The sequence below is a fragment of the Podarcis cretensis genome, assembly GCF_951804945.1.
Source record: "Podarcis cretensis genome assembly, chromosome: 2".
NCBI classification, from domain to species: Eukaryota; Metazoa; Chordata; class Lepidosauria; order Squamata; family Lacertidae; genus Podarcis; species Podarcis cretensis.
This window is the reverse complement of record NC_137171.1, coordinates 42,481,957-42,502,134: the sequence shown is the minus strand read 5'-3', so window position 1 is coordinate 42,502,134 and position 20,178 is coordinate 42,481,957. Positions and strand designations below refer to the sequence as shown.

The window sequence follows — 20,178 nt, the reverse complement described above, 5'->3', positions numbered from 1 at the left end:
GAAGTCTCTATGGCCAAACCTCCGTCACATGAAACGAGGAAATCGGGTTACAGTTAGTTTCCTACTGGCCGGGCTGCCTCACATGCTCCGCGGTTCTCTTTCTGGCTATTGGCTGCTGGGAGTTAGAACGACGCTTGCGAGCGGGGGCCGAGGACGGGATTGGCCGGCGAGCGGCCAAGTGGGCGGGGAGTCTGGGCAGCGTGCGCTGGGCGGCGGAGTGGAGTGGAGCCAGCAGTTAGTTGGTTGCGTCTCCCGAGCAGCGGCGGAGCGCGGCGCCTGGATGTGGCGGGGTCTCCTGCGGCTGACGGCCAGAGCCATGTCCGGGGGCGGTGCCTTCCGTCGCCAGCGCCCGCCGAAGGACTCGCTGCGGCACCTGCGCTCGCGAGAGAAGCGCCAGGGAGCCACGGGGCCCTTCCAGCCCTCGGGGCCCAGGACCGTCTTCTTGCAAGTGGCGGCGGCCGGGACGCGGGATGCCGGAGCCGCGCTCTATGTGTTCTCCGAGTATAACCGGTTAGTGGTGTCCCGAGGCCTTGAGCCTCCCCTAAATAAAGCGCCTCCTTCCTTTCGTCCCGGTTTTTAGTTCATGGAAGAGGAGCGACGCTTCTCTTCGCCCAACGCGCTTGTTCTTTCCAGCGCAGCTTCCTCCTTAAATGACGTTTCCTTTCCTGCCGATCTCGGCCTTGTTAGTGCAGGCAGCACACCTGGCTCCTCTCCCCATCGCCCTCTGCATTAGGACTGGCAGGCATGGCCATGCCCAGTTGCATAGCGGTGGAGCAGGCAAGACGGCCAGGGCACATGCAGCCCTCCCCCAGGAGCGCCCCTCCAGTCTGCCGCATATGATGCGTGTCAGAGGTAGACGCACCCAGTTCACGAGGCTTTGCTGGATACAAGGTGCAATCAGGTCATCTTGACGGCTGGCCCTTTCATTAGCCTGAGTTCGGTGACAGCTCATGCTGTGGGGGAGCAGTAGTCCCCGTTTTGTTTGCTCTGAGCTCCCCCTGCTACCATGCAGCCTGTCCTGGGTCCCCTAAACCAGGGGTCAGCAACCTTTTTTAGCCGTGCGCCGGTCCACCATCCCTCAGACCATGTGGTGGGCCGGACTATATTTTGGAGAAAAAAATTGAACGAATTCCTATGCCCTACAAATAACCCAGAGATGCATTTTAAATAAAAGCATACATTCTACTCATGTAAAAACCATCCGTGGGCCGGATTGAGAAGGTGGTTGGGCCGCATCTGGCCCCTGGCCGTAGGTTGCCTACCCTGCTCTAAACTGATCTGCTGCTTCATCGCCATGGTTAGATTCAGTTGGCTACTGTATGTGAACTGGGGAGGGAGAGCTGTCTCATACTTCACCTCTTGGGCCAGTCCTGGGTGTTTTAGATTTGTTGTTGCTTTCATAAATCTGAAAATTCCTTAAACTAAAATATTACATTCCAGGTATCTTTTTAATTGTGGGGAAGGAGTGCAGCGCCTTATGCAAGAACACAAGTAAGTATAATAATTGGGATTGAGGTTGGTTGCACAGGTGGTCAGAATCCTAGCAGGCCAATTATTCTAATTCTTGTCTTCGCAACAGGTTAAAAGTGGCTCGCTTAGACAATATCTTCATCACCAGAATGAACTGGGCAAATGTTGGTGGCTTGTCAGGTGAGTTCAACTAGGTAATAGATTCTGTGTTTTAATTTGGCTGTTTTGAGCTCTTCAGTAGAAGGATAATGCTGATGTTATAGATGGTTAGGCTGCAAGTAGTTCTGAAAAGTAAATTAGTAATCTAGTGCTGTAGTAGAAGTAGGAAGACTTATTTGGGTTTTAAAACATTCAAGGGTCTTTTGCAGTTTCTTCATGAAAACTAGCTCTTGCTCTCTCTTCCAGGAATGATTCTTACCTTAAAAGAAACAGGGGTTCCAAAGTGTGTGCTTTCTGGGCCGCCACAGCTGGTGAGTGATGCTGTTGCTACAGTGGTTGCCTGTGAGACCTTTCATCATCCCTTATTGCCATTACAGTATTCTTGGATAAACTGTTTGAACTAATGCACCCCTGCGGTCACCTGGTTGTCAGGGGTGATGGTGGGCTCAAACACATCCCACCTGAGAGCTGTGCTCTGTGACAGGGAACAACAAGGTTTGTAAAAGCCCTGAGCTTGTATAATAGCGCAATTCTGTATATGTTGACTCAGAAGTAGGTTCTACTGTGTTCAGTGTGACTTTTTCTCAAATATATCTGTATAGGATTGCAGCTTTAAGCTTTTGTGGTACTGTGTGTACTGTCAGGAGGGCAAACTTGAGAACTAAAAACTTATTCCTTACTTTCAGGAAATATGGCTTCCTTCTTAACATCTGTAACTTGATCTAAGTTGATTCTAGTCTGAGTTGTTGCCATCTGCCCTTCTCCACTTGTATAAGTTACATTCCTTGAACTGCTAAAAGCTGTGTGTGCAGTGTGGGGTGCATATGGTTAAATAGGAAACATAAGAGTAATCCATGCTATTGTCTTGCTAGAAAAAACCTGTGCAATGCTGTAATTTTGACATTCTCTCTCTCTCTCTCTCTCTCTCTTCCTCTCCCCTCCCTCCCCTTCACTCCCTTCTACCCCGCCCCCCTATATATTCCAGCAAAACTACTTGGAGGCAATCAAAGTATTTTCTGGTCCACTAAAAGGAATTGACATAGGTAGGTACTGCAGGTTTGTGTGTGTGCTTAAAATACATAATAGCTGCTGTCTGATTGGTTGGAAGGCTTGTCTAGCTAGAGCAGAAGCCTGCTCCACATCTTTGCCGTTGTCTTTGATGCTGAATTCCCCTGCAGCAACTTCCTTCATGTTGTTGACCTCACCATCTTCTTCAGAGGCATCTAGCAAGGAGCCAGCTGAAGTCTGAGGATAGCATTTGTGTTCCATGGATTTTGATTTGGGCATATTTTATCCAACTTTGAAATAATCTTACTTATGTTCTCTTATTTGTAGAAAGAATGTGCACTAACAGTATCATCACACTGAATAGTATTTTGTCTGTTTTGTTACTAGCTGTACGGCCCCATTCTGATCCAGAATATCAGGATGAGACAATGACAGTCTATCAGGTTCCCCTGGTAGGTGAGTACAGTGCCATAATTTTAACAGTAAAGGAGGAATGAACATGAGCTGAGAACAGCCTTGGGGCTCTGGTTTGGGTTATGTGGGATTTTACTTTGCACTTTTCATTTCATTCTATAACTTTCCTTTCCTGCTGCTTAACGGCTTCCATGTCATATGGAGTTTTGTCTGATTTATTTCACTCATCTCCACACTTCCTTGCAAAGGGTAGACATGACTGAGACAGATCTACCCAGGCCACACAGAATGCTGAGGAGGTTTCAGTGTAGCACTAAGGAGATTGCTCTGACAGCACAAACATTTCTTTTTGCCTAACGCAGTTATCTCCTCCACCCATGTGCTGTTCTGGGGGTTCTCCCAGCACCCCTGAGCCAGTTCTTTTTTGAAGGGAGGAAGGTGGGGGAAGCCCCTTTGCAGTAGCAGAAGTCCTTGTGCAGGCACTGCTAAGAGGACCAGTCATATGAAACTGCACCATTATGTCTTAACAGGGAGTATTTGCTCCCTAATTGTAAGACTGACCCACAAAAATGTCCTCTAGCAGTTAATTCTTTGCCTTCCTGTCCTGTATTCTACTTTTGTCTTTCCCCTATAATATTCCCATTGAAGTGGTGTCTTGTCAAATGGGTAGTTGTGAGAATCCAGATACTTTGGGAGCATCAATGGGACTATTTCTGGATGGTAGCAGGGAACTTTGGCTGATGATATTTTGCAGCAGCTAACAAGTTGAGTACCAATTTTCCTCATAAAGATATTCAAAGTGATACATGAAAACAGTTGAATATGTTCTTATTTCCAGTTTAAATAGTGTCCCCAGGGTAGAAGGGTGTGTGTGTTGCACACGCGCATGTGCACTTATTTAACCCCTCTTCCCATTTTATTTTCTGGAACAGGCAAAAAGCCAGAAGTTGAGCAAAGGCTACATCCAAGGCCTGAGTCACCAGCTGGTGAGGCTGAACAAAAGCGCCTCGCAGGACGGGGATCTCCCTCTGTGGAGCAGCAGTCTGTGCAGGGTGGCAGGAGTAAAGAATCCCCTGAGAAAATGGGTGAGGAAGCCTTGCTACTCATTGGTTCCAAGAATGTGTCAGGACCCACCAGTTAGATACAGATATATTGAAGGAGGGCTGCCTGGAAATTAGGAGCACTAAGTCCAGCACTAAGTTTAAGCTGCATGGTAGCAGAGGGTAAAGCAAAATATCGTTTCTGGTATAACTAATATTAAATTAGGTTAAGGTGTTTCTCTCTGGAGTTTAATTATTTATTTGATTTTATTATTCCTGTTTTGAGCCGGAAGGATCCTTGGGGAGCTTTACACTACAATAACCTTTTTCATTCTGAAGTCCTCCAGATGTTTTGGGCTACAAGTCCTATTATCCCTGGCCATTGGCTGTAGTGGCTGGGAGTTGTAGTCCATAACCTGGCACCAGATTGGAGTAGAGTGGACAACATTGATGTTGTGTCTGCCCCCTCCAACAGAAATGGAAAAGCCTGGGGCAGCAACTGGGCCTTGGGTTCTCCAAGGGCAGGTAGATAGCTGGGCTTTTCAGTATTGGGGACCATGTCAGCTGAATATCATGGGGTCCTAAGAACATAGAACGCTGCCTAGTACTGAGTCAGACCAATGGTCCATCTAACTTGCTACACTTGACTGGTAGCAGCTTTCCAGGTCTTTAGATAGGGAGTCTCCCCCAGTTCTATTTGGAGATGCAGGGGACCTTCTGAATGTGGGGCCTTCTGCAAGCAAAGCAGTTGCTCTACCACTGAGCTATGGCCCATTGTCAAGGCATGCTAGCTTGTTAATTTTGGCAGAGAATTTACATGCATTATTTTAAAGTTGTGCAAACTACTTGAATCTTAAACACAGAGTTTCTGTTTTTGCATTTAAGATGGTAGCTGGCGTATCGGTCAGAGGGACCCATCCCTTGTTGTTGCATTCGTTTGTAAGGTAAGAATTGCCCTGAATAATAATGTGCCTCAATGGCTATTTTACATCCGGCTTCTATGTACAGCAAGGGTAGCTAACCTTTCGTGGTACTGATGTTTGGCTAACCCTTTGAGAGCCACATGCCAGCAGTGTGGTCAAAGTATCTTAAGCACACACACTCAGACGCAAACCTGGCTGCACATAGAACACATATACAGCCCACACTTGCATGTACAGAACACTCTCGCCACTAATGCCTTCAGTCTCTTGTGCACATATGTGCAAGCACACACACTGTCTTTACTCCCTATGCCAGTGCTAGGTAGAAAGAGAATAATCTCTCCTCTGATTTCGGTATCAGATTGGGATAGAAAGCCCTCTGTTTACCGCGCAAAGGTGCTTTTTCTTCCTATGGCAGTGTGCCATCACAAGAAGCACTTATTCCCACTTCCTGAACATTAGGACTTTATTTCAAATGGAAGATTTAAGGGAGGGGGCACCATAAGTGGCATTGCAGGTTCATCACCTTTGTACAGAATGATGCTTCCCAGGAACTTGGGACTTCCTGGATAAAGACTTTGTGTCACAGCTTTAACAGCTCAGAAGTGGAGAACAGTTGAGGCTGAATACTAGCCTGGTGCTTTGCTATTACGAGGGGGCCTATCTGAGTAAGTGGTCATTTGCTTTTCTCACTTTTCCTGCTTATGGAAAATTGAGGAATGTTTAAGATTGCAGGCTTAAGCACGGTTCTTAATAGATATTCTTACGATTGTATTGCACCAGGATTTATTATTCGTGTGCGAGACACACCCCTCCCCCCCCCACAACATATATTTGATTGGCTTCCTTGGAAATGTTTCACATTGACTAGGGATAATTTTGACTGTGAAATGCCTCAAAGTTGTGGTTATTAAAACACATGCAGCACAAGTCTATGCCTGCCTGCTTGGAAGCAAGTCCCACTGTGGTCAGTGGTGTTACTCCCTAGTAAGTTTTTTTAGGGTTACAGCTTTAGGTTGCTTTCTTATGAAGCTGGCTGCCTGTTGGAGGATTCAGTATTTTTTGATACACCTCACTCCAGATGTTGACTTCATTCCAAATGAGACTTTCCACCCCTCCAGTTTCTGCCTGGGGGCATGTCAGACAAGTCTCTTTTTCTCATTCCCTTGTATTTTAATATCAATTTGTAGGTAGATGTCTTGAAGGGAGTTTTCTGATGTAACAACTTGTGACTAAATGTGCTTTGTTTAACTTCAGCTCCATCCAAAGAAAGGGAACTTCTTGGTGATGAAAGCAAAGGAGCTTGGCTTACCTGTGTAAGTACAGAAAGGCTTCTAGTGAGTTTCCCCCCACATATTAATCCCTCTGATTAAGTTGACTAACTTTTTATAATTTATTTTTAGGGGCACTGCAGCAATTGCTCCCATCATAGCAGCCGTGAAAGATGGAGAGAACATCACATTTGAAGGCAGAGAGGTATGGCTCTTAGGACAAATTCTTTCACCCGCGTGGTCTGACCCTGCTTCTTGTTGTGAGTCGCTGCCTTTTGGATGTAGCTGAACTTGTGTACTTGTTGTTTGGCTGAAGGGAGCACAGCCTAAAACATTCTGTCTTTTATCGCTGGTGATCTCTGATTAGCACACGAAGCTACACTGGTTATGGGTGTATTGATTTGTTCTTATAACGTCAGAAATGTCACGAAATGGCTAGAGGTGGAGGGAAGCATTGGATCTTTTCACCATGGTGGATTCAAGTGACTGACTTTCTGAAGCCAATACTTCCTGTGAAGTATTTGCATAGATGACAAGAATTGCTTCATGCCAGTCTCTTGACTCTTTAGGTGTAGCTTTCAAATTGTCAGCTTGGGACACCAAATACATAGTCCTTGAATTTTGTGTTGTTCGTACATGTTAAATAGCGTATACTGAGATGTGTGATTGTTCCAGATCTTGGCTGAAGAAATTTGCACACCTACAGACCCAGGAGCAGTTTTCATAATAGCGGAGTGTCCTCATGAAGGTTTTATAGATGCATTCTGTGAAAACGACACACTGCGAAGGTATGGTTAAGAATGTGCATGTCTACCTTCATATTCAGTATGTGGGGTGGAGGGGTGGGGTGCCTTCCTGTGCAGCTGGCATTTCCTGTCAACAACATATTGGAGCTGATGTGTGACTTGCAAGAGATCTAGCAAGAAGTAATTTTTGTGTGTAGGATGGAAAGATGTAGTGCACATGAACAAAATAGTGGGCAACTGGCTAGAAACCAATGCTCTGTGGGAACTGGCAATGTGGAACTGCTAGGAGATCATTAGTGCTGTTCTAGATAGCCAGTGGTCCTGCCCAGATGGACTTGTAAGAGTGGAGGAGCCTAGACACACTCTTCTGAGGTGTCTGAAGGATATTTCCCTGTGAGCATCGCTCTTCTGCTCTGACACTGTGGCTGCCGATAGTAGCTCTTCAACTAAGGGCTTACTGCACTTCGCACAGATGCCTGTGGCTTCCATGGCTCCTTCTGTGTTCTGTGTTTGGCCATCTTGGAAGTGGTATGAAAGTATTCTACTGTCTGACCAGAAGTTGTTGATCCACTTTGAAGAAGCTTGTCAAAGGCTTCCACTGGGCTTGTGTCAAGTACAGTGGTACCTCGGGTTAAGAACTTAATTCGTTCTGGAAGTCCGTTCTTAACCTGAAACTATTCTTAACCTGAAGCACCACTTTAGCTAACGGGGCCCCCCGCTGCCGCGTGATTTCTGTTCTCATCCTGAAGCAAAGTTCTTAACCCGAGGTACTATTTCTGGGTTAGCGGAGTCTGTAACCTGAAGTGTCTGTAACCCGAGGTACCACTGTATTCACTTTGCTTTCCATGTTGCTGATCCTAGAGGAAATGTTGCAGCTGATGCTTTCTATTGGTGCCTCTTTAATTACTTGAATTCCCAATTTTGTGTGCGCACGCTTTAAAGTTATTCTGCCTTCTGGGCTGCTACGCAGCCGTCTGGCCCACCGATGCGTTTGGAGATGATTGCGTGCAGTCATGTGCATACAGTTGTCTGTAGAGTGGGATGGTAATCTCATATTGGCATTAGATCTCTCTGCTTGCATTCTGAAGTCATATACGGGAAAACAGAAGAGCAAAACAGTAACTCCCATCTTCCCAAATCACACTGGCGTGATATGGCACTAACAATGCAGCCATTCCCAGAAACCCTGTCATAAGGGCCTACGGCCAGCGGTGTTTACCTGATGATGCACCTGCCTGTCCACTGTGAGGACAGGATGCTGAACTAGAGGATCTTTTTACCTGATCCAGCAGGTCTGCTCTTTATAAGAAGTTATCATCTACCTTGGGAGCCCATCCCTCCCTCCCTGGAGCGTCACCTCCGCCCTCTGCTCCGTGAGCTCCATGTGAGTTGGTTGATCTGTCCCCACATGCTAGAACTATTGCTTTTAACTGTTTGTTTTGTTTGCAGGTATCAAGAAGGAAAACAGGAGACTCCTGTGGCTTTAGTCGTTCATATAACTCCAGAACGTATTCTGAAGGACAGCCGGTATAAGCAGTGGCTAGAAAGGTATGTGTGTTGGCTGGAATTATATACTGTCTGTAGGCCCTGTTCAGATGTTCCCATGGGTACTGAACATATGGGGCAGCCCCACCTCCTAGATGCTGGTCACATGCCAGCTGCATTCCTCTCAGCTGACACATGACTGGGCTTAAATTGTGGAAGATAAGCTGCCTTCTAAGTCCAAGGGACCACTTCGCTCGTGGTTTTAAAGTCTCTACAGTATATCAGTTTTCAAGGTTCCCTGCTTAAATCTACTCCTCTTGCAAATCTTACCTGGATAAAAATTCTGTGAATTAGCTGCAACTCCTGTCTGCAAGCAAAGCCTGTCATATTCTTAGGCACTCCTTTCCCCAGTTTGCTTTTTTTCTTGCTGATGTGATTTGTGCTGTTCTTCTGTCTGTATTCAGTAACACAACTTGTAGGGAAATAAAATTAAAAAATTATCTGGGAGGCAAGATAAACAAACCCTGTCCTTGTAGCCTGAGAGACAGGCCAAGTATCCTAGCAGGGCTAAACATAGGGAAACTTGTGTTCAGACTGGGAACACAGTAAGGAGCAAGACCTGACAAGGTGAATACATTGTAAGTAATGTGAACTGTGTTAGTGTGCAGAACATTGAGGGACTCTACCAAGAAGGCACAATTCTAGTCAAAACTGCCCTCCTCATTTACAAATTCTAATAGTAACCTCAAGTTTAAACCTGCTAGAGCCGTGTGTTTGTTTTTTTCTTATCCCACCAGATTTGGAGCCAGTACTCGGCACCTGATACTCAACGAGAATTGCCGTTCGGTGCACCAACTCCGCAGCCACAAGATTCAGACCCAGCTCAACCTTATCCACCCAGAGATCTTCCCGCTGCTTACCTGCTACAATAGCAAGGTGAAGTTTCTGCTTGATTTCAGAGTGTGAAAACAAGGGGAGTGCCTTTCTTTTGCACAACTGTTTTGGTAGCACAGTTTTTTATATTTTCCTGTCTGCCCAGCAGGAAGAAGAGGCCACGTTCGATGTACCTGTCACACGCGGAGAGTGCCTCCTCAAGTACCAGCTGAGGCCCAAACCAGAATGGCAGAGGTTGGTGAGCCCTTATAACTTGTCCTTGGATAGGGACATAAGGCCTTCAAAATTACTTTCAGATACAGTGGTACCTCAGTTTACAAACTTAATCCTTTCCTGAAGTCTGTTCTTAAACCAAATCTGTTCTTAAACCGAGGCATGCTTTCCCTAATGAGGCCTCCCGCCGCCAGTGTCCTTCCACTGTTTGGCTTCTGTTCATAGACTGAGGTAAAGTTCACAAACCGGAACACTACTTCCAATTTTGCAGAGTTCGTAAACTGAATAGTTCGTAAATAGGACTGTTCATAAACCGAGATCCCACTGTAATTATTTTATGTACACTGCTTGTTTTTTTAAAATAATCCTGTGGTTCCCCCCCCCTCCCTAAATATTTAAATACCAAAATAACAATCCTGCCTTTCTTTGCTTTTGTAAAAGTAGATACTATGAGAGCCATGGAGCTACTGCCTTTCCATTTCTTTTTCTGCCCTATTCCAAATAAGGCCTAGTTAATTTTAATATTAAAGTTAGTAAAAAAAAAAAGTTTTGACACAGTGCATGACATAACACTATTGTGCAGGGAGTTACCCTGTCCTCCCAAAACATTGACTTCTAGGGGTGGAACGGTGTGTTGGTCTAATACTCTAATGTCACATATTAAACCAGAGCGGGAGTAGCCAGTGTGGTGCCAGATGGTGTGGTCTCCAATTCCCATCAGCCCCAGCCAGCATGACCAACAGAAGCTGATGGGAGTTGTAGTACACAATCCATGGGTTTCCCCCTGGTGTGAGGAAGGAGGTTAGAGACAAGTGGCAGCCCCCTGTTGTCTAATGTCTATTTCTGCCCCCAGTGCTACTTGTTAACTCAGACAGTGGTTTCAGTAGCAATGGGGAATAAAGCTTTGTGAGGTAGGCTGGTTGAGACGAAGGATACATGGAGCATTGAAGGGTGGGCAGATTGCAAAAGGCTTCTTTGGTTTAAGCTGATGCTCATCTGGTGAGTGGACTTCCAAGGGATTTGGTCCAGAGCACCTGGGGTTTGCAGGTGGAAGATAAAAATGCTTTCTTGGTGCTGGTAAATTTTACTGAACGGAAAGAGCAATTGGGATGCTTGGGAGAAGTAATTAGGTACTTTGATTGGGAAATTAATGGCTGTTATTTTTCTCTTTCCCCCTCCCCTGCTCCACTTTCTGTTTTTTCAGGGAGGCTGTTCTTTCTTGTAATCCTGCTGAGTTTGTAGCTGAAGCCTTGGAACTCCCTCACTTCCAGGACTGTGTGCAGAAGTGCAAAGAGAGCTTACCAGCCTCATCAGGTGCATAGGTTGCCTGTGCTTGGAAAGGGCTAATGAGAAAGCTCGGGGGAGGGTGATACAACCTTCTTTTTCCTGATGTGTTTTGGAGGCTAAAGGCAGCAACGAATAAGAACTACTTAAAGACAATGTCTGAAAAGTTGGCCATTGTCTTTGAAGGGATGTTAGACATAATATTCCTACATCCTTGATTTTCTTTAATGTTTACATCCCTTGAGAACATCTGCTAGTGGGGTGCAGAGTGGACACCTCCACTTCTCACTATTTGCTTTGCAGCATATCAGTTGCCATTATGTTTTTAGGGCTGTGTTTTCCAGTTGAAAGAGAAAGCTTAATGGGAAAGTTTAAAAACATATTAAAAATCACACCATTTATTCACTAGAAAGTTATTTCACTTGACCTGAAAACAGCCAGAATCCAGTCCTTCTAACACTGTTGGGGTTTAACTTCTTGTTCCTTCCGGAGGGCTGTGCTTTGTTTTCCAGGTAAAGTAGAGGTAGAAACCCAGCCAGATGGGTGGGGTATAAATAATAAAATTATTGTAAGCCGTCGCAGTACAGGAGTCTGCAGGATTCATGTTCTTTTCTATCTGTTTCTAGGAACCACTGGCTCCTACCCAGAAGTTGTTTTCTTAGGAACAGGCTCTGCAGTCCCAATGAAAATCCGAAATGTTAGTTCTACACTGATAAACCTTAGGTAGGTACAAACACGAGTGTCCTGTGGGGACAGGTTCTCTAATAAGGAATCATTGACAAATAACATCCAGTGCCAAGTGGTGAGGGCTTAAAAAAAAAAGCTTTTTAACCTTGTTCCCAGCTATTGTAGCCATCAAGCAGTATCCAGCAATCACACCTATAGGCTTACCACCACATTCCTTCTCTGAAGTTAACCTCAGACTTTTCACTCAAGCGATGATGCTTTTTGAAGATGGCTCCTTATTATGTGACGAGCAATTGCTTATTCTAAGACTTCTCTTTTATCTTCCTGCTGTAGCACAAGGTGCTTGTTGCATTTTGAGCAAACTTCACGTGTGAAACTTTTATTATATTAATTTAGAACCCTGCCTTTCTGTGTCTAATTGAAATGCTCAAGCAGCTTCCATCACAAACCTAAAAAAATAAGCTGGAAAAACGGAACAAAGACAGACGCATGAGATAGGCATAAAGCCGGGCCTGGCCAAGCCAAAGGCCTGCTGAAACAAAGTCTTGAGTTGACGATGGAAAAGCCATGAGGAAGGAGTGGGCCAGATGGATGTCCGAAGGGCAGCCTAGGCACAACAATGGAGAAAGCAGTTTTGTGCTTTCCTACTACAGTCATACCTCGGGCTGAATATGCTTCATGTTGAGTGCGTTCGAGTTGCGCTCCTTGGCAACCCGGAAATAACGGAGCGCGTTACTTCCGGGTTTCGCCGCTTGCACATATGCTCAAAATGACGTCACACGCATGCACAGAAGCGGTAAAAAGTGATGCGTGCAGACATGCCATCACTAGTTACATTTACTTCTAGATGCGAACGGGGCTCCGGAACAGATCCCGTTCGTATCTAGAGGTACCATGTAATCGGATGGTGCCAGAACATGCAGCAACACCTCACTTGATACCTTGGTTCAGTGGTTCCCATGTGGTCCATGTAACCCACCCAGGGGGTCTGTGGCACTGTTCACATAAGAAGAACTACCATAGAGATATCAAAATTTTCATCAGTAGGGGGTCCATGGCTTGGCTTCTGAAAAGCAGGGGGCATGCAGTACTTAGCTAATTGGGAACCACTGTCTTTGCCCTTATCCCTGAAGTTGTATCATGGGATGCTGTATCCTGTCAGCATCAGAAGCTTTTGCTGGCCTTTGTTTCCTTGGATGCTGGACAGATATCTCAATATCCTGATGCTAGTAGATGTGGTACAAACCTGCACTCACTCTCTTGCTAGCCCTACCCAGTCTCTGCTTCTGGATTGTGGTGAAGGAACATTTGGCCAGCTTTGCCGTCATTATGGAGATGAAATTGACCGAATCCTGTGTAACATTGCAGCTGTGTTTGTGTCTCACATACATGCTGACCATCATACAGTGAGTATTGTATAGGGATGGGCACTATAGCATTCTTTTTCCCCACTATATGTTAATGTCCTCAGGGGAAGTGTGTAGTTTTTACCCTATGTCCTCCTCTGCGCCTTCATTTTTTTTATCAACCTTTAAAAAAGGTGGCTTGGTGTAGCTAATTCTTTCTTGGTGACAATCCATTATGAAGCTACGATGATACTGTGTGGCTGAGCAGCTAACCCAGTTTGTTGACATCTTTGAAATGCTACAGGGACCTTTTTTCTTTCCATAAAATAAATGTTTGAAAGCAAATCCTTGTCTTGAGGTGTAGTAAGTTAGAACAATTTACAGTAGTAAGTGCACTTCAATTATTATTATTATTATTATTATTATTATTATTATTATTATTAATTTATATTTTTAAAAAACTTACCTGATATTTAACATTGGGCAAAGCTACTTTGTCTTTCCTGTGCACAGTCTCCACATATTTGGAAGTACATTACACTGCAACATTCCTTTTATTTTTCAAGCAGTAGTCCCCCCCCCTTTAAAGCAAATAGAGTGGCGTAGTACAGTCATACCTCTAGTTGCGTTAGGTTCATGTTGCAGATTTTTGGGTTGCGAACGCGGCAAACCCGTAAGTGTATACTTCCGGGTTTCACCACACGTGCAGAAGCGCTCTTCGTGCATGCACAGGAGCGCTCTATTGCGTTATGCGCAGAAGCTGCGCTCTACTTACGGCCTTTTTGGGGTGCAAATAGCACCCCGGAACGGATTGCGTCTGTAAGTAGAGTTACCACTGTACTTCATTTCAGGGTTTTTTTAGGGTTGCTTATGGACAAGTGTACAGCCAGTTGTCTTACTTACAATGGGCCTCTCTCCTCTCTCCTAGGGCTTATTGAATATATTGTTGCAGAGACACCGGGCGTTTGTAAGTATGTCAGCCTTAAAGCTAGAGCTCAACTTTGTGAGGGTGGCAGCACTGACACATAACAGAGTCAGTCCTTGCCTTGTATCTGATCTGATGCATGCTTCCTATTTACTTAGCCTTGCAACATCTCCGACCTTTGCTTCTCTCTTACCTCAGATGACCCTGGGCCAGCCCTCCAGCCCGCTGTTGCTGATTGCACCCACATTGATCATGACATGGCTGCACCAGTACCATGACCATTGCCAAAAAATCTTGGGGCACATCAAGTGAGTAGATACACCAGGTGTCTTGCTTTGCTACGGAACACTGCAGGGCCCTCAGACGCACTGCATCTATTTTCAGATGCAGCTGCTGCCATGCTTTACTGCAATGCGTGGTGTGCAGCTGCAGAAATGTGTTTTTGGTTTTGCTTTTTTTGCTGTCCTCTGCTATGTCTCACTGTCCTGCCTCTAAAGGAGTCTGTTTTTAAGCTTTCTTAAAGTGGGAAATGTTTTTAGATAGCGGTCAAGTTTGGGTTGAAGTATCTAATTTCATCCAAACCTTCAAGACCGTCATAGTTGCTAGTTTAATAGCAAATGCTTGTGTCCATTTTGAAGGATCTATTGCTGGTCCAGATTGTCTAGCAATTTATGCTCACTTACAGGCTAAGATGTATTTACTTCAATCCATGTTAATGCATGCTTCCCATCTTTTCTTACCCATGAAGGTGAAAATGATGAACTCTTTGCAGGCTTATTGAGACGGGATTTCCTTGGTATTTCTGCCCCACTAACAAGTGGCCTTAAAGCTTGGATTTTTTTTGAGTCTTATCACTTGCTCTGTTTCTCTCTTGTATTGGCCAATAAGAACCATATATTACATATTCCAGAGATCACAGAGTTTGCAGTGCATCACAGAGTGATTTTTGTCTGTAGCACAGGAGTGGAGAAGGCCTAAAGTAATGCCTATCTGTCAATCAGATAATTGTGCACACTGTTGATCCCTGAAATAAGCCAGATTGAAACCCCCCCCCCGTCCCTGACCATCATCTGATTTCAGTCATCACCACCTTCACAAAATCTGGGAGCAAGTGGCAAATAGGGGATTATGAAGGCAGATGGGGAAGTGTACTATTTCAAGAGGTTAATTGCTGACCCTTGACTGCACTAGGTGGTACTGCTGCTCTTATTCTTTTGATAATTGTGGGGTGGATGGAAAAATCTTGGCATAATCATATTGCGTCTTTCACCCCCCCCCCTTGCAGCTTGATTCCTGCACGGTTCTTAATAGAAGATTGTGATGTATTTAAACCTAAAGCAAAGGCTTTCATTAGCTTGCTTATGGAGATATACGACTTTGCAAAGGTAAGGCAGGTTCGAGGTGGGATGGGGGTAGAAAGGAAGCCCCTGTGGGAGTGTAGAGACCGCAAGAGTTAAATTGTTTAGCTAAATTGTCTTCGCTTAGAAACAGCCAGCTTGAAAGAAACAAGGCCACAATTTATGTGATTGAATAGGGACTAAAGATAAGACAGCCTGGGGAATGCAACAAATAATGCTGTAGAAGCTTCAAAGAGAATTGCAGATTAAGCACTACTGAATAGCTGATGCTGTAAAATTAGGGTAGCAACAAAGTGGACAAATTGCACGTGTCAAAAGGTGTCAGCTGCTAATTGGTTTGTGTTGCTAAATGATGCTATACAGCTGTGTTAAACTAACATAATGAAGGGGTGGGTTTGATTATTTTTACATTGTATCTATGCTTGTATTGCATTTGAATCCTTGTAGTGACTTCCGCATTGGGGCTGCTACTTTGTACATAGAAGTAAATGTGATTGATTACTTTACCTTGTCTTATTGACCTCCAGTGAGGGAACCAAGCTCTTTCCCCTACAGGAGAATCCCAGTGACCAGGATGTTGTGCTTTTCAGTTTCAGACATGTGAGGTCCGGCACTGTAAGAATGCCTTTGCTTGTTCCATGGTTCACAAATCTGGGTGGAAAATAGTATATTCTGGTGACACTATGCCATGTGATGCTTTAGTCGAAATGGGTAAGTGGTTTTTGTTTTGTTTTTTTTTGTCAATGGTCATAGATTATCTCATAATTGTTGGGAATGCTGTGTGGAAAGCCAAATGTCTCTTCATTTAATTATTTTCCTTCTCCCCCTTCCCCCTAAAATGTGACAAATCATTTTTACAGGGAAAAATGCTTCTCTGTTGATACATGAAGCTACACTGGAAGATGGGTTAGAAGAGGAAGCTATAGAGAAAACGCACAGGTAAATTATGGAAGGGGGAGTGGTATTGGCATTTTCTTAGAGTGGCATGAATGAAATGAAAAGGCAGTACTTTCTTGAATTGAAGTAGTAATGGGAAATGTGTAGAGGTACCTTGTGTTCCTCTAGTAGTTGTGTAAGATTGGTGCAGATACCAACTGGCTGTTTCTGCCTTTGGCACTTCTGTGGGTCAGGCTTTATTTAGGTCTGGACCTATCTTGTTTTTATCTTAAATGTTTTAAAAAGGGTGAATGATAGGGTTATGTGCTTTGAAATAATATAGCTTTCTACTGGGAAAGTAAACAATTGCAGTGAAAAGTTACAGCCTTTCCCAATTTCTAGCAGAATTAGCTTTGGCATTTTGGCAGGATGTCCAAAGATTGAAGCCAAACAATATGAAATGACAGTCTGTTCCAGAGCATAATTCAGGAGGGAAGCTATGGACTACTAAGACCCAAACTCATTTCATTTCATGTTGACATGGGTGTTTCTGCTTGCTTGTTATATATAATAGCAACTGAAATAATTAAACTGCATAGGAAGCTTTGGCTCATAAAATATTGTTCCTGCAGTGTTATAATATGTTTTCCACTCCTCCTAGTATTTTCTTTTATGCTGGGTATTGGTTATTATGATACCTGACGGGAGCCTTTTGCAATTCATATTGTACAGTCCTTTGTTTTACTGTTCTTCCTTTCTATAGTACTACCTCCCAAGCAATTGGAGTTGGGATGAAGATGAATGCAGACTTCATCATGCTCAATCACTTCAGCCAGCGCTATGCCAAAATCCCTATCTTCAGTGAGAATTTCAGTGAGAAAGTTGGAATTGCATTCGATCACATGCAGGTGAGTGAAGAACTTGAGCTTTGAGATACAGTGGTACCCCGATTTACATACGCTTCAGGCTACATATGCTTCAGGTTACAGACTCCACTAACCCAGAAATAGTGCTTCAGGTTAAGAACTTTGCTTCAGGATGAGAACAGAAATTGTGCTCCGGCGGCGCAGCAGCAGCAGGAGGCCCCATTAGCTAAAGTAGTGCTTCAGATTAAGAACAGTTTCAGGTTAAGTACGGACCTCTGGAATGAATTACCGTATTTTTCACTCTCTAAGATGCACCAGACCACAAGACGCACCTAGTTTTTGGAGGAGGAAAACAAGAAAAAAAAATTCTGAATCTCAGAAGCCAGAACAGTAAGAGGGATCGCTGCACAGTGAAAGCAGCAATCCCTCTTGCTATTCTGGCTTCTGGGATAGCTGCACAGCCTGCATTCGCTCCATAAGACGCACACACATTTCCCCTTACTTTTTAGGAGGGAAAAAGTGAGTCTTATAGAGCAAAAAATATGGTAAGTACTTAACCCGAGGTACCACTGTATAAGAGAGCTCCACGTTTTCAGGTAATTTGAGAGAAGTTTTTCTCTCCCTTGAAAATGTTTACTAAATCAGGCTTTTAGCATCTGCAAAGAGGGTAAACCATACAGAACAAGAGCAAGTGGGATCAGAGATGCTTGTTTCACCTTCCTTTATCAAACCCACATTGGGCTGGCTCCTAGGTTTTGTTGGGTGGTTTTTGCTGGGGATCCCAACTTACTTATATTAGAAAAGTATGTTGGGGTTCCAGAGACTGCAGTAGTCCAGCACTGTGGCAGTGCTGGCTTGCATTGAACCTTCTTTTTGTGTGCCCTACACAGGTCAAACGGGACGCAGGTGGCGCTGTGGGTTAAACCACAGAGCCTAGGACTTGCCGATCAGAAGGTCGGCGGTTCGAAACCCCGCGACGGGGTGAGCTCCCGTCGCTCGGTCCCAGCTCCTGCCAACCTAGCAGTTCGAAAGCACATCAAAGTGCAAGTAGATAAATAGGTACTGCTCCAGTGGGAAGGTAAACGGCGTTTCCGTGCACTGCTCTGGTTCACCAGAAGCGGCTTAGTCATGCTGGCCACATGACCCGGAAGCTGTATGCCGGCTCCCTCGGCCAATAAAGCGAGATGAGCGCCGCAACCCCAGAGTCAGTCACGACTGGTCAGGGGTCACCTTTACCTTTACACAGGTCAAGGGGAGTTGAAGGTTGGGAACCACAACCAAGAGAATGCTATGCACATACCTCCTCTAGTACAGTAGTTTATAGCAGCGACAGAAAATCTGTAGCCCACCAGATATTTGTTGGACTCCCAGTTCCCATCTGCCCCAGCCAGCACAGCCAATAATCCAGGATGATGGGAGTTGTAGTCCAACAACAGCTGGAGGGCCGCAGGTTACCTATTCCTGGTTTATTATTGGCTGGGAGATATAGTACTGCATAATTCCTGCTGCTCTAATATTTGCCTTCATCACCAGGTGCGTTTTGGCGATTTTGCTGCTATTCCAAAACTGATCCTGCCGCTGAAAGCCTTGTTCGCAGATGAGATTGGGGAGATGGAAGAGCGGAGGGAGAAGCGGGAGCTGCGTCTTCTCCAAGAGGCAATTAAAGCTTCCGAGGCCCGGACTGTTGTTGAGAACAAGGCACCAGCCAAAATGAAATTGGAACACACTGAGGATTCTCACGGAGCGCCAAACAAAAAGCTAAAAACTCTCAGCTGAGCACAGCAGCAGACAGCTGACTTTGTGCCTTTCTGACAGGGAGAGTGACTTATGCATGACATGTGGTATGCACAGCACGGAAGATTCTGGAAGGCAGCTGCACACTTGAGCTTAGCCAAACTTGGTTGGCCTCTGGTAAATTCCCTGTGCTGCTTCTACAGGTGCAATTTCCTGCTGGGCATATGACTAGCACAGCTGGCAAAATGTGCTTCCTAGCTACAGCGTGCAGATCTAGTCTAATGGCTTGTCTGATTGTTTGCTAGAAATATTTTATTTTTCCTTTTTTATAAACATTGAGGCAGATATCAGCAAATGATGGGGCTCCTAACTTGTGGTCCATGGAGCTTCATTCAGATAATCTGTAGTGTGTCTCTAAAAATGCAGTAAAAAAACATGCATCGTCTAGCACAGTGCTTTACAATTGCTACAACAGGCAGAAAAATCACTAAGTAGTCCACCAAGACCCTCAGCAATTTTCAGGTTGTCTGTGGAAGCAGGGGAGTTTGGCAACCACTGATTTAGACAAAGGGAAATCAGGATATTTTAACAAATGGGGATAGGACCTCTGGAATAAGGGGTGATTCTGTCTATTTTGCGACTTCCTAAATATTTATCATTTTTAGTGGGGAAATACCTCACTATGGAAGAGGATGTGATGTGATGCGTTGTAGCTATGCTTGCTTGCAGCAGTAATACAAGATACCTAGGTTACATCTTGCAGAACTCACCACCACTTTGGTATTTGCAGCATTGATGCTGTAGGTCATTCTTCCTTGTATTTTTTTTAAAATAAGGGAACCAGTAAATCATATTTACTAATTATATGTATGTGTGCGCGCGCACGCGCGCATGTTGTCCTGGACGACAAGGTTTTGGAAGCAGAACTATTGTAACTTACAAACTTGCCTTTTTGATTCATTTTGGAGTAAACATGTCAGAAGAAAAGCTCTGGTGCATTGTGTGAAGAATTGCTTCCTTCTGTCTGTCCTGAATCTCCCACCATGCAGCTTCAGTGGATGATTCCTGGTTCTAGGATTATTGGGGAGAAACCTATTTCTATCCACTCTTCCACACTGTGCATAATTTTCTACCCCTTACCACGTCCTCCCTTAATTCCCCCCCCCCCAGCCCCCCCAACCTTCCCTCACAGGACAGATCACTGGTTGCTCTTACCCTTTACTGCATTTTTCCAATCTGAACAATATTCCTCCTTTTTTAAGCATTAAATTTTTACTAAAGGTGCTTGACCAAAATACAGAAACAAGCTACAACATGCTATGCACATCATAATGCAGGCACCCCCCAAACTTGGCCCTCCAGATATTTTGGGACTACAATTCCCATCATCCCTGATCACTGGCCCTGTTAGCTAGGGATGATGGGAGTTGTAGTCCCAAAACTTCTGGAGGGCCGAGTTTGGGGGTGCCTGTGCCTGTC

General features: G+C 44.8%; 1 protein-coding gene across 2 annotated transcripts; it reads left to right on the top strand.

Moving 5' to 3' along the window:
* Window positions 1–13: 13 nt before the first annotated feature.
* On the top strand, window positions 14–19,563 carry ELAC2 (elaC ribonuclease Z 2). Of its 2 annotated transcripts, none has more exons than XM_079965970.1 (24): window positions 14–510; window positions 1,441–1,491; window positions 1,580–1,650; window positions 1,876–1,940; window positions 2,615–2,672; window positions 3,025–3,093; window positions 3,984–4,136; window positions 4,977–5,035; window positions 6,272–6,330; window positions 6,418–6,490; window positions 6,961–7,073; window positions 8,481–8,579; window positions 9,314–9,452; window positions 9,559–9,644; window positions 10,828–10,937; window positions 11,534–11,630; window positions 12,862–13,000; window positions 13,869–13,907; window positions 14,064–14,173; window positions 15,151–15,250; window positions 15,814–15,934; window positions 16,084–16,162; window positions 16,863–17,007; window positions 18,499–19,563. In XM_079965970.1, the coding sequence occupies exons 1-24, from the start codon at window positions 29–31 to the stop codon at window positions 18,739–18,741; spliced, it is 2,760 nt and encodes a 919-aa protein (XP_079822096.1). In that variant the 5' UTR covers window positions 14–28; the 3' UTR covers window positions 18,742–19,563. The 2 variants fall into 2 exon arrangements, with proteins under 2 accessions (XP_079822096.1, XP_079822095.1); XM_079965969.1 differs by having other exon boundaries at window positions 9,556–9,644.
* The last annotated feature ends 615 nt before the right edge of the window (window positions 19,564–20,178 follow it).